At 44.1% G+C, this 18,837-nt stretch overlaps 1 protein-coding gene across 2 annotated transcripts; it reads left to right on the top strand.

Moving 5' to 3' along the window:
• The first annotated feature begins 1,372 nt into the window (after positions 1-1,372).
• On the top strand, positions 1,373-17,973 carry mbd6 (methyl-CpG binding domain protein 6). 2 transcript variants are annotated; one of them, XM_076741578.1, is made up of 12 exons: positions 1,373-1,509; positions 3,748-3,887; positions 4,758-4,860; positions 5,211-5,382; positions 7,024-9,474; positions 9,957-10,972; positions 11,389-11,497; positions 12,950-13,095; positions 13,858-14,631; positions 14,871-14,923; positions 15,117-15,183; positions 16,339-17,973. In XM_076741578.1, exons 2-12 carry the CDS (start codon positions 3,772-3,774, stop codon positions 16,408-16,410), a joined length of 5,079 nt encoding a protein of 1,692 aa, XP_076597693.1. In that variant the 5' UTR covers positions 1,373-1,509; positions 3,748-3,771; the 3' UTR covers positions 16,411-17,973. The 2 variants fall into 2 exon arrangements, with proteins under 2 accessions (XP_076597693.1, XP_076597694.1); XM_076741579.1 differs by lacking the exons at positions 13,858-14,631; positions 14,871-14,923; positions 15,117-15,183; positions 16,339-17,973 and adding an exon at positions 13,330-13,469.
• Positions 17,974-18,837: the final 864 nt, after the last annotated feature.

Raw genomic sequence — 18,837 nt, 5'->3', positions numbered from 1 at the left:
CCCAGGCCTTTTACTATTCTGTCATTATCATGTCCTCTATCAAGCAGCTCCGCACTGATGTCTGTCTGGAACACTACAAAGGTCCCGTTGCATGTCGGGTACAATACTCCCTGGGCGGTAAGTGCGCATGCGCGACAGAAAACTCCATTATTTTTTTTTGCTCGGAATCTGTAAGAAAAAAAACAGTGGGAAACTGTGAATTTGGGATTACATGGGTCGTAATGGTTGTCGGAATACATTTGAATGCCAGACGGTTTAGCGGAGCAGAGACCAAAGCAACGGCTGGATAACTGTGCACCGGGAGCGGGACATCCTTCAGTCTTGGGACACTCCAGAATCAAGTAAATTTCAGTCAGTTAGCTCTGCTAGCCTAGCTGGTAGCGTTAGCCCCGAGATCCCAGGCGCAGTAAAATGAAGCGTTATTGCCCTTTGTTTTTAAACCGGACTGGCAGACGTTGCATAAACGCTGAGAGCTGATTGATCGCGCTAATGCGTGGTTAGGGTGACGGAATTATTTATTTTACGGCCATTTATTAAAGTATCAGCCGTTTTCAAAACATTATCTGGCTAGTCCGTTAGCTAGCCAGCTAACTCTTGATTCTCCCGCGAGCCAGAAAAGCGAAGACTCCAAAACTTCGCCAACACTGAGAGCCTGACGCAGAGAAAGGTTGATAGGTCCTGCTAACATAAACGTTTGCTAACGGCAGTCACTAAGTAAGTGAAATCAGGTGATCGAGTTTTTTTGGGAAGCAGTATTGTGCCTGACTGGCTTCTTGTTACCATAGCTAACACGCAAGAGTTTTGCATCGGAGTGTTTTGTGCGCCTGACAGCTGTCACGACAACATAGTACAAAGTAGGGTAGCTTGCTAGCTTAGCTGTTAGCCTAGCTGTTAGCCTGCCGTCTATCAGTCGTGTAGTTTGTAAGATATTGTTCCATGCCTGCACACTGCTGAGATGTCGACTGTAGTTCAACTACGAATTCCATTAATATTTTATTTTATGCTCCTTTCAAGTTGTTAGCTTGTTTGTTGGAAAGGTAGCTGCTTATGTTGTGGCTAAACAGTCAGTCAACCCCGGGCCTATCTAAACACACCCTCCCACTTCAAAGTCGCCACAGCTTGCTCTGAAGTTGTATTCTTTTTCAGAGAGTAATGCATCTCATGTAATCATTTGTACGCTTTACGCTTGGATCACATTAATTGCAGGAAATGGCTTATTACATCAGTTATTTACCCTGGTTCGCCCTGTCAGATTACATAATCCACCTCCCCCATTCTTTGCAGGCTCACCATCTTCATCCAAGACCCTATTCTCATGTGAACTGAACAAATAAATCTGCAGGAGTCATCCTCTAAGTTGAGGATCTGCCTCAGAGCTGAGGAAAGTCCAGGTGTTTGAGCATCAAGTCAGGTTTTACTGGCAGTCTGTGCGCTTCTCACCCACCAGCATGTACACTGGACAGTGGATACCTTAGCCAAAACAGATCCTGGCTTCCCAAAGATGACAAGGTAGGCAAAATGTGCTTCAGTCATTCCTTTTTTTTCCCTTTTCTTTTCTTTTTCTTTTCTTTTTTTTTTTTTTTTTACTGTACATCCAAAACTTTTTTTTCTTTTGGCATGGCCACACCCTGTAATTTTAAGTTTACATCATATTTTTGGTATTAAATGTTGGAGAAAACATTCAGTAGGGGCTTGAATTGTCAGGGGCACATACATTAGGAAAGTAAATGTTGGGCTCTTTGCCAGACCTTTTTGGAGATGTAGAGGACAGCTAAGAAGTACATTCTGACATTGATATCATGCAATTTATTTACAACCCCAATTCCAAAAAGTTGCGATGCTGTCAAAATATGAATAAAGCAATGCAATAATTTGCTAACCCATTCAGACATGTATTCGATTGATAAATAATGCAAATATAATACTTTAAAATTTCCGTCATCAGCGTCATTGATTTTTGTAATTATATGCTTGTTCTGAACTTGAAGTTAGGACAGGAGCAGCGAAAGACTGGGAAAGTTGTGGAATGGGGGGGGGGGGGGGGGGGGGGGGGGGTAGTAACCAGAGTCTGGGTGCCGAGCAGGTGAAGGCTTGAGCACCCATGGTACTCAGGCATGACGTGGGGATGGTTAGCAGTCCAGCAGAGGTTGAACGGAGGGTGCGGGAAGGGGTGTGTTCATGAAGGAGGTCACAGAGGTAAGTGGGGGCTAGGTTATGCAGAGCTTTATAGGTGAGTAGAAGGTTTTTATAGTGGATGCGGTATTGCACAGGGAGCCAGTGAAGGACAAACAGGTTCATTGTGGTTCAGTAGTTCAAAAGCCCGGATCAGACGAGGTTGAAATACTGCATGGGCATGTAGTCCAGCAGTTTAAGAACAGCATTTCTCAACACACAGTTGCAAGAAATTGAGGGATTACACCATCTACGGTCCATAATATCATCAAAATATTCTGAAAATTTGGAGAAACCTCTGCATAGAAGGGGCAAGGCCAAAAACCACTGCTGAAAGCTACATACAGGTTTTGGAGCAACATATGCTGCCATCCCGATGACATCATTTTCAGGGACGTTCCTGCTTATTCCAGCAAGACAGTGCCAAGCCACATTCTGCACCATTTACAGCAACGTGGCTTCGTAGTAAAAGAGCACGGGTACTACACTGGACTGCCTGCAGTCCATGCCTGTCTCCCACTGAAAATGGGTGGTACGTTATGAAGCGCAGAGTCCAACAATGGAGACCCTGGACTGTTGAGCAACTGATGTTGTGTATCAAGCAAGAATGGGAAAGAATTTCACTTTCAAAACTTCAACAATTCGTGTCCTCAGTTCCCAAACGTTACTGAGAAAATATGATGTAACAGTGGTAAACGTGCCCCTGTCCCAACTTTTTTGGAACATATTGCGGACATCAAATTCAGAATGAGTGTTTATTTAAAAAAACAAACAAACAATGCACTTAATCAGTTTGACTATTAAATGTGTTGTCTTTGAACTGTTTTCAGTTTAATATACGTCAAAGAGGATTTGCAAGTCATTGCGTTCTGTTTTTATTCCATTTTACACAGCATCCCAACTTTTTTGGAATCTGTGTTGTAACGAGCAGCCCTCATTGTCTGCATTCTCTGTGATTCTGTTAAGCCTAGGCTGATTTGATCATGGTGCCGTTTTATGTTTGACATTGACATTTGGTGTTGTGTCATCCGATGAATGTGGCTCACACATTTTGCATGCAGGTTCCTTTAATTAGAACATTGATACCCCGAAGACTTCACTGCAGAGACATTTGTTCATCCATTTTATGCATGCATGTGTTTACTCATTCAGTGACTCACAGTGAGGCACAATAAATGCATGGAACAAAATAGATGCATGCATATGTGCATTTTTAGCAGAGGTTCAGCTGTGTTGGCAGCCTTTTCCGAATTTGGATCATAAAAATAAGCTTGACTATTTCACAGCTCTGGTAAATTGTCATTCCAAATTGACATTCAGGTATGATACTATAGAGACTATAGATTTAGAGATTGCAAAAGTAAAATTCATGATTGAATACTAGTCATGATGTAAGATGTTTTTAGCCCAGAACTTAAAAAAATTAAAACCCTAGAAATATTTTAGACAATAAGTTGACTTCAGCAAAATGACTCTCCAATAATTTAAAGCAAAACCAGTGGGTCTTTAAACACATTAAACTTCATTTTATGGCATTAAAGAAAACATGTATTTATTCCCTGCTCCTTTTCCAAGGTGCTGGCAGGCCGCAACTACAAAATGATGGGAGGCAGTGAGACTGTAAGTGGGGACAAGGATGGCGTCCACACCACTGCAATACACGTCCCTATTGGCTGGCAGAGGAGAGTGGAGGGCGGGCAGGTGATCTATGTCAGGTGGGTAGTTTCAGTTGAACAAAAAGCATACGCAGACTTGTCACTGATGTTTATTCATATTTTGGACAAAGGATTTTGATGTTAAGGCAGACGAATGTGTACATGTGTGAGCTATATGATTTATTGTGGAGAAATGACAATGCTGGTTTTGCCAACATATTTGGAAGGATATTACCCAGAAAGATGACTGTAGCTTCTTTGGATTTGTTTTAGAAAATTTACATTAAAATGCAAGATTTCCCTTTTCCTTGTTTTCCTTGGCACACTCAGGGCAGAGTTTATTTCAGTTTTTATGCACATAGATCATTGAACAGTGGTTTGAATCTTGCATGAAATGAATGTGTGTAAAATATGACATTTAGTTATGAAATTGCTTTGTACCCAAGGCTATCAGGACAAAGTTCTTTTTTAAGAATAATTTTCATGTTATAAGCAGCCATGGCCTTGATAATATAATGTAACAGCACCTTATGCATATGTAGGCGATAACATAGATTTGTGATCAGTTATTCATTAATGTTACCTAGCAAGCCAGGGAACCACAGTTTCTTCAAAAACACATAAAAGCAGATGGCAAGGAGACAGTAAGCTGAGACCACATTGAAATGAAGTCCAAAGGTGTATAATAAGGTTTATTTTCAGTGTCTCTAATACAGCAGGACTGTCTAAAGCAGCTATGTAAAACACACCATCCTTCAGTCTGTATATGCAGCCCTGTAGATGGCTATAAGTACTTCAAATAAGGGGATCTTGATGTGTGTTCAGCTTTGCAACCTGAACATTGCTGGACTTTGAACATATCTTTTAAGCACATATTTTCAGTCAGCCTTGAGTTTGCCCTTACAGTTTGTCCTTGTCTTCTTTCTGTAGTCCCAGTGGCACTGCCCTGTCCTCTCTGGACGAGGTCAAGACCTATCTGTTGAGTGATGGCACCTGCAAATGTGGTCTTGAGTGTCCACTCATCATCCATAAGGTAAAGCCAGTCAAAATTTGAAATTTGTTCGTGTAGCATGTGTGGGCGTGGGTGTGTGCGCGCACAAGGGTCGGCTTGTTTTATGAACAAGGAGATGCAGGCATGTTACATCCCCACACGGTTGCGTTGGATATCTATGACTTTTGAATTTTTGAATGAAGTTTGTCTATCATGGCTAACCTTTGATTCATAAAAAGTTGAGTGCACAATTATCTGTGTGTGACTATGACTACTATGAGTGTAATATACCCACAGGGATACCCTTAACTGTCCTAAATTTGATGAAATGTTATGCAAAGTGGTCTCTCTGAATTCTGTCTAATCCTCTTTGTTTATCTGGTACCCTACAGGTTTTCAGCTTCACTGTGGGAGTGAAGGTGGAGCAGCACAGCCAGCCATTAGGCAAAGCAGAGCAGGACATGACCAAACTGTGTAACCACCGCAGGAAAGTGGTAGCGATGGCTGCTCTGTGTCGGAGTATGCAGGCCTCACAGCTGCCCTTTGCCAACCTTCATCACCAAGGTAAATTTTGAAGCATTGAAGCAGGCTACTCGCGTACTGTAGAGATTATCTAACAAACATTTTAAGTTTGATGTAAATGTAGTCTCTCCGTAAGGTATCTCCAGTTCAAGTCTGTCAAACTTAAGCAAAATCTGTACTTGTCCCCCAGATCTTTTGATATTGGGTTTGGGTCTGCTGATTAATGGGACTATTAATGGGCCTTTAATGGGACTATTATCACGCAGGCCCTGCAGGACCCAAATGCACTGCAATGTTTGCATTAACGCTTTGTCAGTGTCCACATGGTGACATGAATTAGAGATCAAAAATTTCATTTCTCAAAGAATGAGAGGCTGTTATCGGACTTAACCCTGCATGTAAATACTCTGTCTTACTCCAAACCATATGCCTCAAAAACACAGAAACAGATGTTTCCGTTTAGTTTCTCCCTCGCTCTCTTGTTCCCACAACATTAGCTATCAGAAACTGGGGCATGATCCATATCCTTATTTCCATATACACTTCAAGTTCCTGCTGCCTACAGCAAAATCCGTAACGCAGCTAAATGCGTCTTGTTTTGACTGTGGGAAGGGCCAGACAGATTTTCACTAGAAAACATTTTTGATGGTGTGTGATCAGAAGCACGGATCATCGGAGTGGGCGGGAGTGGGAAGGAGTATCTGTTAGAGAAGGCAGTGATGGTTGGAAATCCTGCAGGAGCAGGTGGTTGGAAGACTGAAAAAACGAGTGCTGGTCTGTGCAGCAGCTGTCAGACTCCAAGAATTTAAGATAGTGATATTGTAGTTGCTATAATATACTTCCACACTAGGAACAGAAGACATTCAGCAAAGACCATGATGAGTGGTTTGTGGATACTTTGTTTGCTCAGATGTCTTGCTGCAGTTTATATCCATCAATACATTCAGACACAAGTGCAAAGTCTTACCGTTGGCAGCAAGATAGTTCCATCATTGTGGTCCTGCGGATTAGTCGCAGTCTTTTTTTTTATAAGTGCGTTTAGATTTTGACGAGATGTGTGTCACCTCCCTTTAATTTATTTGCTTCTTTTCTCCCGTTATCTTCTCTCTTGTTAATGTGCATTCAGTTAATACAGGTCCACCATAGTGCACATACAGTATTGGGAGAATAACAAGCATGTTAACACTTTGAACATGTGCAGGGTTAGATCTCACTCTTTTATAGATTTCTTCATCACACAGACATGCATGAAGTGCCCAATAACTGTTGATTCAAACCCATTTCTTTCATGGCCCCCCATGACCATTTACAAAGCTTGTAAGACCATATGCAACGACATACTATTGAAAAAGTACACGGGCTCCTGGAGAAGGGATCTGTGTTGCATTCTTTGACACCCATTCTTCTTCCACAGACACGTGATGTTTTCTTAAACTAATAGCTAATGAAAGTGGAAGGTTTGTGCTTCTTCTGTTTGTGATCAGCAGTATCTCCAAGGCAGACTGAGCATGGCCTCAGGATTGCTCACCTCCTCACCTGTTACCTCAAATATGGCAGAATTTTCATTCTCAGTAATTAGTTTATAGACTGTATACAAGACCTTGTATTTATGAAAGCAAACAATGCTGTCACATTGAGGTAACAACAACAATTTAGTAATATTGTGTGTGTTTTCACTTTCAGATATGAGCAGTGGAGCGGACAGCCGCGATCCAAAGCGAGCACTTGTGGAGCGGGAAGAAGAGGACCACGGAATTTACCATCCCAAACTCTATCCAGTTCCAGCTCGACCCCACAGCAACCTCCACCCAAATCCCTGCGCCAGCCCCAAATCCTCCCACCATTTTATCTACCCTTACAATGGGTCTTCCCCTGTCCTTCACATGGGCACAAACTCACACCATCCCCTAGATGCTTTAAGAAGACTTCATCATCCTCCTCCTCTCCTTGTCTCCTCCAGCTCTCCCTCTAGCTCCTCATTCCCAGGTTACAGCGCTGCCCAGAAATCACCCCGTACCCCCACCCCTCAGAACATCAGTCAAGGTCAAAGAACACCCAAATCCCCGGAGACTCCAGGTTCTCCTCGTCTAGGGCCCCTCTCTTCACCTCCTCCCTCTTCCCCTTTGACCATAAGTGGAGGAGGAAGAGGAGCACAGACTCACGCTCATCATCCTCATGGTGTCATTGTGGGAGGCTCCCCCCTCTCTCCATCTCCCTCCCTCTCTCCCTCTGTCCAGAACATGAACTGTGTGTCTCCTCACCAGCGGTCCCGCCACCCTTCAGCTTCTCCTTCCCCTCTCTCTGATCAGGGAGGAGGCTCAACAGCAGCAGCAGGAGGAGGACTGATGGGAAGTAACTTGTCTCAGAGGAGGAAATCCACCTCTTCCTCTCCGCACTCCCCTCTCTCTGGTGGCTCCCCCTCCCCCCACTTCCCCAAGTACAAGCTTGAAGACATATTGGAGCAGTTTAAGAACTCAGGCAACAGCAGCACTAATAACCACCATCTCCTTATCCCTACTAACCCCTCTTTACTGACCAACCAAAGCAGTAGCAACCCTCATGCTCTCTCATCAAAGCCCTCAAAGAGTACCACAAGTCCGACTTCCAGCTCAGGACCACCAAGTTTTGAGTTGAGCTCTGCAGGGCCTTCTAGTTTATCTCTGGGGCCATTCCTGAACCACCACCACAGCCATCAGAGCAAGCCGCCACACCCGACTTCTTTCCCTGCGAGTAGCCTGCTCTCTGCAGCTGCCAAGGCTCAGCTGGCTAGTCAGATAACCCAGGGCCAGAGCTCAAATGTGTCCAGCATCCCGGTGAGCTTGCCCTCTTCTCTGGAGGTCTTAAAAGAGACACAGCAGCAACTGTCATCAAAGGTAACAAACAGCACTTTACATAACAGCCACCCTCCCTCCTCCATCGCTTGTACCAGGCCTCCCCATCCCTCCCTTGCATCGGCCTCCTGCGTCCTCTTTCCTCCATCCCAGTCTCTGGCCCAGTCCCTGGCCTCTTCCTTGCCCCACCTGCCTCCTGCAGCAGATCGTAATGCATCGCACAGGAAGAGGCAAAGGCGATCTCCCACCGTGCTCAGCATGCTAAGAGACACCCAGCAGCTGACTAATGGGCCACGGAAGACCCCACCAGTAGACGCTGTTTCTGCTACTGCTATCAACCTTTCCTCCTCTTCCCCTTCCTTCCCCTCCTCCTCACAATCCTCCTCTACCTCAGCTGTGCATAACCAGAATGCTGTCACGTTAGAAAACCATCAACATGTTCTCCCGGGGCAGACACCGAGGCTTCCTGCTCCCCGACAAATAGCACACCTTTCCCGGCCTCCCCGGCAAAATGAGGCTCTGGATTTCACTACACACCTGACACCTACACCTCTTGGCTTGGATCCTCCAACCCAGCCTCTCTCTGCTCTGTTACACCTGCTCAGTGTTCAGAATGCACAGGCCACAGCCTCAGCATCCAACTCTTCTTCAGCTCAGCCAGGATCTGTGTCTATAGAAGGAGGTGGACACACTAATAAACAAAGCCCCAGACTGTCGCCCTCTTCTTCTGCCCCTCATTCTAATGTCAGGCACCGACAGACACAGTCACCGTGCCGAGCCAGTAACACTACTCCTTTACCCTCTGTGTCACAGCCGCTTTCTCCCCCTCCACCTTCCTCTCAGTTAAAATCAGTGCAGTCTCCATCACATCCGCAGTCTCCTAAATCCAGTCCTCTACATAGACATTCTCTGTCTTCTACAGTGCTGCCCAACTCAAATTTAGCTTTACACAACAGCAGCAGCCCTTCTCAGCACACGTCCCCAACTCCCTCAGACAAGCATCAACCAACTGAGAGTAACATTCCTACAATAGACTCTGTTTCCCAGGCACCATTGCAAGAGGCCTTGCCACAGGGCACTGTGGCAAGGGAGACTGGTGGTAACAACATTTCGACATCAGTGGACCTGAGTCATTCTCAAGGCAGTGTTTCTGTGGCGATATCCAGCTCCCCGAAGCCTCTTGATCTTAGCAACCATGTCCTGGCCCTTCTTGCAGCATCTTCCACCGTGCCCCAGGGAGAGGGCTGCTCCTCCGACCGTACCACTGATGTTGTGATGTCTTCCCAAGGAAATCCCACTGCAGGTGAGGATATTTTTCAGTCTTAAGTGTGTCTTTAGTCATGAAGATATAACCTTAACTTTTTAATGCATATTGAAATAATGTAGTTCGTAGCCCACATAAAGATTCTCTCACACATTTTACTTATTTTTTATTTTTACTTATATTCACATTAAATCAGCATTTACAGATGATTGTATCTCTTAGGATGGTTTGGGGAAAGTGGTAAAAATGTTTTGTAATGGTAGCGCCCTTTGGTCTTGGTAGGGTGTTGCTCTTAATCAATCTGTGTGCACATATTTATTGATTTATGTGTTGTGTTATTAGCAGCATGTAAATTTAATACTGTTTTGTAACTATCAAGTGTTCAATGCTGTACCAGAGACAGTTACCACAGTTGCGTGAAACATTGCATACTGCACAGCTCCAAACCCCTGGTATAATCTTTGTTTACTGATTAATAAGTTCACCAGAACAGATGTTAATGATTCATTTCTCTCCCACAGGGCAAGAGGAGCCTAGATGTGTGGAGCCAAAGGTCTCCATAGTGACCAAACCTCCACCAGCCACCAGCCCCAGTCCCACATTCTCCTCTCGTCTCGGGGACAGTCCTAATACACCTTCAGCTGTGGGCGACTCAACCACTCCCTTACCTCTGGCAGAGGCCTTCCCCTTCATGAATCAAGAGCAGCTGCTCCAGCTGCTGTCATCCACAGGAGGTCTCCCGTCTCTCCTGGACCCTACAGTCTTGGCTTCATTGCCCCTAGGGGGGCTTTGGTTAGGAGGACAACATGCACAGATACCCCCTGCCAGTGCTACACCACAGAATCTTGCAGAGCAGCAGCAGCAGCAGCAACAGCAGCAGCAGCAGCATTTACTGATACAGCAACAAGAGACACAGCAGCAAAACCAGGATCAGCAACAGAAGCAACAACAGATAAACAACAATCCTCTGTTTCCCTTGTTGCCCTTGTTGAGTGGTGCTCAAGGGGAGCTGCCTCTGAACCTTTTGGGCCTGCTGAACCCGCTCCCAGCCCCAGGTTCAACCCCTACTCCAGGACAGGAAGCTGATTTAGGCCTAACTGAAAAACCTAGCCTTCAGGCTCTGCTCATGGCGTCCTTGTTGCTCGGGCAACAGCAGGCCCCTTTATTACCTCTATCTGGGCTGGGTCAGCTGAGCCAGGTCAGCCTGGAAGTTCCTCTGCAGCAGCCACAGCAGATCCCCACCACACTGGAGGGTCTCACTCTGGATAAGACCTCTGGCCTGCTGGATCCATCAACCCTACCGGGCCCAGGGCTCTTGGAGGTTGCCCAGGGCCTCCTTTCCATTCCCCCTGGAGCTGAGGGCTCTATCCAAGCCCTGCAGTCTCTGCTCCTTCCTGCCACTCTTCCTCCTCCCCCTGCAGCCTTCCTGCCCCTCAGCCCTGCCTTGCTCACTGCTGCCCTGAGCTCTGCTGAGCTCCACCCACCTCCCCACACCCATTTAGCTCCTGCACAGCAAACCCAACATACCCAACCTCAGGTAGGCTCCCTTATCTCCTATAGCTATTTCCCCTGAGTTTCTTCTAGTTTCCTTACAAAAACCTGTAAGCACATTTCTTTAACTGCTCCCTTTTTTCCCTTGTTAGCAGCTCAATTCCTCGAAAATCTGCCAACCGTTTTCCTTTACTGCTAAAATATGAGTTTTCTCTAATTTTTTTTTTTCAAATTAACCTCTCGTCAAATTATGTGGTTTGTTTAAGTTGGTTGCAGTTTGTTCACCTTGTGTATTGTACTTCTGTACTACTGTGCATTTAAAATTTTTCATTTTAAAAGAGGTAAAACATTTTAATCTTGTCTCTATCTTCTACCTTTTTGCTTTCTTTGGTTCACTATTTTCGACTTTGTTTGCATGAAACACTAATCCTCGGATCTGCTACCTCTACCTCTATTGTCCAGGTATCTACTGATGCTGGTGTTGACACCCTCATCCCCCTATCTCTCCAAGGCAAGGACAACCCCATCCTTCAACAGTTACTGCCCACTTTGCTAAACCCTGCTGTATTAGGTGAGTTCCTGCCAACCCTCGGTAACACTTGTAGGCCTTTTCCATCTGTACTTTTGGCTACGCCGAGTCAGACCAGGCCGCCCTGATTTGCATTTCCATCATCAGTTTAATTGCGCTGAGTTGTGCCGAGCTGCACCCGAGATGGACCCTGTGTGGAGTCAGACCAAAGCGTGGCCAACCTGCCTCTGAACGGGTTGCGGCGGCGACGTCTCTCTCTAATATTTGGTTGTGGGGGACAAAAAGCAGCAACGCGATGGATGCATCGAAAGCACTGCATGATGGATAGAAGTTTACCAGAAAAACACATTTAAATCTCTCCCATCATAATGTCCAATGAAAATAATTTTAGATAGTTAGATGCAAAAATATTCTGGCCCCCTCTCCTTCACTCCTCTCCTGATTCAGTAAAAAAGAGTTTGGTTTTGTCACATTTGAATCGAGTGTGTTTTATGATGATAAAATTACTGTTTCTGTAAATTGAACCTGGTGGCTTTGGCAAAAGTGACATAGTGGTTGTTTCTTGTTAACTGAAAGGATCTTACTTTTTTCTTTTTAACCAAAAGATTCTTTCCATAATAACAGTCTGAGCCTGTCGGTGGCAAAAACAAAGACTTTAAGTGAACGTACATTGATGGTATGCAAATGCCCGAAGGGATTACATTGCAGCTTGTGTCATGGCTGCAACGTTCTCATGAAATGCTGGAAAAACTTCATTATTCTGCATTAGACACTTGGACACAAAAAATAGGCCCCCTAATCAGGTAATATGTGACTGGAATTTCTCCAGTTCGTCTTGAACATTGAAATTTTCCAGGACAAGCAGACTGGCACCAATTGGAAAATCTCATTGATATGTAAATCAAGCTGAAATGATCCAATAATTCAGCAACACTTTGTCTTGTCATACTTGTTTTCCCTCTTATGGACAAAAAGCAGAAAATAACATAGTAGAAAAAAAGTGAAATGTTAGATGAAGAGACAACAGACTCTTACTGCACCCCTGCAAACAGCTCACCTGCAAGTAAACATTTTCTTTTACCTGCTGTGCTGTGTGATGGAAAAACATTTGCAGCAAAGATAATGGGGGACTTTTAGTGTGGAGAATTTACAGGAAATTAAATGTTTATCCAGCGATTTACAGCCGCTTCTTCAACCAGTAGTCACAGTCACGGATGAGCCTGCTGCTTTTGAACATCAGCGACTCAAGACAGGAACGTCATCAGTTAAAGATACACCTTCAAGTGGGTCACCTTGTTCCAATGGACATGCAAATCCCAAGCCAAGGTTGCCCAAGTGTATGGAAAAGGACGATTCTTTCTCAAGATTAAATTCAAACTGTTAAGAATAAATGAAATGATACCAGCAAAAATTAAAAAAAAAAAAAAAGTTTTAACACTGCAGACATTCTGTAGTAAGCCAATATATGAGCATCTCTGAACTGTGTCTTTGTAGGAGATCTTTCTGCCATTGCAGGCCTCCATAACATGTTGGGGATTGGAGCAGGTTCCATCCTCCTTCCCCCAGTCCAGACCTCTGCTTTGGGCATGCCTCTGCTGCAGGGTCCTGATGGAGCCATCAACTTGCTCAACAACATACAGGTAGGCAACTGGCATGTAGCTTAATGGATAAAGCAAGATGTTACCACCTAAAAAGGGGCTGTTATTTAAGATTTATGTGCTCAGTTGTTCAACAATGCTTGTCCCGAGCTAATCCTAAAGATCCTTATCAGGGCTGATCAGGGCATACTTTAAAGGATTGGTATTGGCAAAAATAAATCAGGACAAAATCCGATCCTTTCTTGACTGTACTCTGCTGTGTTTTGTCCACCTCAGCCTGCCAGTGTTGCAGCACTGCTCCCCTGTAAGACAGCCGGGCTCTACACTGTAAGCATTTCGCTGCATACTGTAGAATGGCAAAATAAATTTACAAAGATTCACTAAACTCTGACTCTAAATCTCTTTTTCATCAGCAAAGAGCCACGTGATGACAGGCATATATTAAAGTTGGCTATTGTCAGAATAAACTCCACAAGCTAGTGTTTGTGCTCAGTAGATGATCTTGTGAGGGAAGAACCTCCTCTCTGTAACATCACTTTGTGTTTGCAGATCAAACAACTTGACATCGCTTCTCTAGTGGATCAGTCGTCGTCACATTCTCCAAATAATTCCCTTATGAATATTGTGTCTATAATTTAAACTTGAAAACTTGGTAGTTTTGAACCAGGAACTTCTGTGTTTGGATCAAGTAGCTTGTGAAAAAGGGTTCACACGATTTGTATGTATGTCAGGATATGTGAATCATTTGCTGTTGTATGCATTTGTATCACTGATTGTCTAAACTTCTTTCCTTTTTTCCTCCAGCTAAACCTTGCACCACCCTCAGAAGGAGAGAAGCCAGTCTCATTGCAGGAGACACAAAGCCCGGTCCCGCAGGAAGACATTCCAGCCAGTCAGATTGCTTGTGAGGTAGTTCCTAGTCCTGCTCCAGCTCCAGCCCCAGCCTCCACCCAAGAGCCCAGCCCACCCCCACCCCCACAGCGAGTATCAGAGGGAAGGTCCGTTATCGATCCTTACACCTCTTTCATGGACACGATTTATACCTCCTTCCTTCAAGTCAGTGCTAAAGAGCAAGAAGACAGGGCCCACTTGGGGCCATCTGACCCCACTTCACCCTTCTGTGCCTTACCGCCAGTTTCGTTCCCTGTGGAGCACCATACCCCGTCCACCCCTGTCCCAACTCTGCCCCAGGCAAGCGCCCCAGTCTCCCTTAGCCCACGTCGGGCTTGTTCCCTCCGCAACCCAGACTTATCCCGACTCAACCTGGAAGCAGCAGCCCATTCCCCAGCCCAAGGGACCCCCAAACCCACTGAGGACGGTTCTACGCCACCCTTGCAAAGGAAACCGGTCATGGTAGAGGGACATACTCACCCAGAGCCTCCTCTGCCACCCATATACTTGGAGGAGGCTAAGACAGACTGTACGGGGCCCGCTGCGGCTGTGTGCCCCTATGTGGAGGCAGGGGTGGATAGGCAGGGGCATCTTCCCCATGCGGGGTACCTCAGTCCCAGGGATGGATGCAGTGGGAGGCCCAGTGAGGAGACAGCTGGGACATTGCTGCACACTGAACAGGGAAGGGTGAGTGCCTGGGCTCCTGTTTCCTTCAAACTTCTAGGCAAGATTTGATATCACATAGTAGGATAATAATCATCATGCAGAGACACCAGAATTCAGTTTTTGTAGGAACCAAGGAATGTCAAAAATGAGAAATATAGCATCATCATTGATTTGAATGGCTACATTTTTATGCCACTGATACCTGTAGATGGTTTCATCAATGTGCTTTGGTAATGTGATTTCTGATTCCACCTCCCAAGGATCAAGCAGGAGCAGTGGGTGGAACCAGAAGAGGAAGGAAAAGGAAACAAACGTAAGTTGTCTTGTTAATGACTTCAAAGAGGGTCCGGTTGCAAGACCTTGATCTGTCGACGTCAGCGTTACATTAAGAGCTCAGTGTTCCCCCCGCAATTGCCTTGGAGAGGCAGGTGAAGTGAAGAAGGCCTGTTTATTTGGTTATAATGTGCACTATTGAATACTAATGTGCTTCTTGCTTTATGTATCAGGCTACAGAATGTGTTAGAAGACTTCAGAGACATGGATGCTACAGCACTAGAGGAAACCAAGGCTACGGTAAGATCCAGCTCCCCCCTCATCACACAGATCTATTGGTTTGATTATCAGCAGCACTGTTTAGAGTCAGACTACTTCCAAGCCTTTAAAGCACAGCCTGTTTTACTCCTAATTGTTGTTAATGAATATGCTGCTGTTCCTTTTCAACAATTTGGAATTTTTTTTTGGCTTATTTGCAACTGATCCTCGAGCTTTTCCTCTAGCGCCACTGAGAGGTTCACATTTGTAGTTTTCAGTATTGTATTGCATGGATTATCATGAAATATGGTGCAGATGTTCCTGTTCTCCTCGGGGTGAATTATAATCACTTTGGTGATCATTAACTTTTCATCTAGCACCATCGTTGGGTCAACGTATTCATTTGTCATTTACTTTAATTTGACAAAATATCTGCAAAACAAAGGACATTTCCACCAGCCTCAGCTGTACTTTGGTTTTAGTACTAATTAGCAAATATTAACATAGTAACACACCAAGATGCTGTCTCAGATGTGAACATGGTAAACATACCTGTAAGTATGCTGACATTTGTATTTAGCCCAGTTTAGCCGCATAGAGCTGCAAGCATGGGTACCAAGCACCAAGAGCTACAAGATAATATAATCCTGTGTGATAGTTTCAAATCATCACCACTTTTCTTTTCTGATTCATGTCTGTAAGTAACAGTGAGAAGCAGTGTTTCAATTTGCTTGTACCTCAATGCAGAAACACCACAAAATCACAGCCTAGCACAAAGAAATGTCAGAGATCTTTGCAGAAGATAAAGCAGCATTTGAGAGACCAATGTCACCACAAGGACCATTTAGCTGAGTGCTGTTTTCAAAGCTTTCAATCATACCACGTGATCATCAGCAGACTGAGTCGACCCGTTGAGAAAGTACTTTGGACCACAAAAGGCAATGTTTCATGTTTTTGTTCACATTTCTAAAAACAGCAAAACCAAGACACTGAATCGGGGCAAACGTCAGGGCAGTGCTCTCTCTCTTAGACCGCGCTGTAGGAAGTGAAGGATGGAAATCACGTGGTAGATGAAGGTTTGCTGGAGAGAAAGAGTTTTTTATCCTCTGCTGGGAATCTGAGAATGATTATCCAACACTGACATACTGGGAAGTGATAAGGCTGATGTGACAGTAAGTTCTCTCTTTCTTGCTCCAGACAGCACTGCTGAAGCCTGAGAGGTCAGTCCGCGGCAGGAGGCGACGAGGCGCCAGGTCACAGAGGCAGTGATTGATTGGTGGAGGGACCTGTAAGTCAGAGCTGTTCACCAATGAAAGGCGGCCAGACGCCTCTCTTTCCCCCTCCATCTCTCCACCATCGTCACCACTGTTTAGACCTTTTTTTTTTTTTTAATTCAGCTGCACTAATACTATGCTGTTGTCATGTCAACCGGTGTAATGGCAACCACTATGAAAAAACACATAGGAGAGAGATCTAGTCTGAAACATTAATTTATAAAAAGTGAAAAAAAATGAAGATAAATTTTGTCCATACTTTTTCACTTAGGTCTTCTCTTAGCTCTAGTTCACGAATAATGGTTGCTTGACATTGTGATCAGAGATCTGTTAATTATGGTTGGTGTTAGAATGATATCAATGAGAAAACATGGAAAAAAAAAAAAAACAACAAAGAAGAGTACTGTTGTCTTCTCATCAGCGTGTAACTGTGAGTCAGGATAAAGCCCATCTACTTGAACGATGCTCTCCGGTGAAAGTTTGTCTGTACGTGTGTGGATGTGTGTGTCCTTTTATGTGTCTGAGCATGTGTTGGACAGCAGTGCTACTGCTGAGCCCCTCAGTGTCCGAACATTAGTTGAATTTATTTCCATTTTAGTAAACGGGACCCTGTCTGTCTGGAAGATAAAGGGCTCTTTGCAGAGACACAAAGCAGTTGTATTTCAACAACATATTCTGAAAGGTTTTCAGAGGTGATGGCAGGGAGTATAAGAAGGAACAGACTTGATTTTTTTTTTTTTTCCCCATTCACAGTATATAACAACCTTTATATGGGATAAGCAAAGGAAATAATGTGGTTCACTGTATCAGGTTTCTTCACTAACAGTTCAGAAAAACTGAAAAAAACATACATTTCACATGCTGTGTCATTTGGTGCTGTGAAGAATTACATGTAGCTGTGGTGTGATGGAGACTATTTAATATCTTTTCACCTGACACCCACCAAAACCTCCACCCTCCTCCAGCCATGAGATGCATTAAGTGTCTGGAAAAAGTACTGAATTATGAAATGGAACATTTGCAGGAATCCAGAGTTTATACCAAGTACAGTGCGGCGTGTCCTTTGATTGGTGGAACGAATGGCTGGAAAACTTAAACGCAGAGAGTGATTATGTCTTACGTGGATCTGTTGAGTCCGTGTGTTACTGTGGATTTGGAGTTAATATCCCCTCTCTGTCTCCTCATATCACTGCTCTCCTCCACACTCTGCCCTGCCCCAAGAGTACTGGCATCTCTAGCTGTATTTAAAAAAAAAAAAAAGAATAATAAAAAAAAGAATAAAGAAAAGTGAAAAAGAAAGCAGATTATGCAATTTCTACACTTGGAGATTTGTACATATGTACAGTTAATGTGTTTTATTTTGATTTTATATTGTTAGAGAAAGACAAGAGAAAACAATGAATTGTGAATTTTTCTGGGAATTGTAATTAAGTATTTTTCTCATTCTACCCCTTGCTTTCAATACTTATGTTTAAAAAGACGATTAAATTGTGGACTGTAGCTTTCTTTTTTATATGGGAGTCTTTTTTATTTAATATTAAACTATTTACAGAAAATATACAGTGTGTTGGTTTCTCTTCTGAAAAGGATGTGAGGAACTTGACATAGGTATGGAAAGTTTGCCTTTAACTGTCACATGTGGTTAAATGAGGAGTACAGTACATTGAAGGTTGATCAGTATAACATTGTTGGCTGAAGAGGTCTCATACCTGCACTTTTGCTTGTTTCTCCTTGTTTAACTGGCTTTTATTGGGATATCTTAAAAGTTATTAATGTAAAAGAAGCCATTAGTTCATTGCTGATCCAACACTGCTTCATATAGTAAAAAAAGGACATATTTGTGTGCACTGAAGCAGGTAAATATCCAAATTTTTCTAAGTATTTATGGGATTGTGCAGCCTTGTTATAAGTATGTATATGACCTCGGTGAGTGCTTCCTGAAGTGTATTTGTAATTTTCAGTCTTAAATGAGTATGCAAAGTGTTTTTTGAAATGTGCATGGTAAGGTTTTTTGTTTTTTGTTTTTTTTAATCACTTTTGACATTGTGCTGTATCATCCTAGTCTCACAAGACACTGTTATGATCCATCAAGGTGAGGTTTAAAGTCAACTGTTAATCAATAATCTCCACTACCTTCCCATAATGGTTTCTTATGCCTTCCAAGAAATACAGTCAGGCATCGGAGAGGGGCCAAAATATGGCTGTGGTGATTAGTCACTGCATCAGCGGGCCTGCCTGCCGCCTTACAGGGAATAATGGAGTTACTGCTCTGGCCGGATGTGACGCCGCAGGAAGGGGCTCTGGTTTCCGCCTGCCTGGGAGGATGCTGAGCTGACGATGCTGGAGCTGTAGCGGGTACCACTTAAAAGAGACGGATGCAGACCACGCCCTTCCGTTTCCCGCCGATAGAGGGCGCTGTGTC

This window comes from Chaetodon auriga, chromosome 10 (genome assembly GCF_051107435.1).
Source record: "Chaetodon auriga isolate fChaAug3 chromosome 10, fChaAug3.hap1, whole genome shotgun sequence".
Classification (NCBI taxonomy): Eukaryota; Metazoa; Chordata; class Actinopteri; order Chaetodontiformes; family Chaetodontidae; genus Chaetodon; species Chaetodon auriga.
The sequence above is the reverse complement of the archived record's forward strand: the minus strand, read 5'-3'. Positions and strand labels throughout refer to the sequence as shown.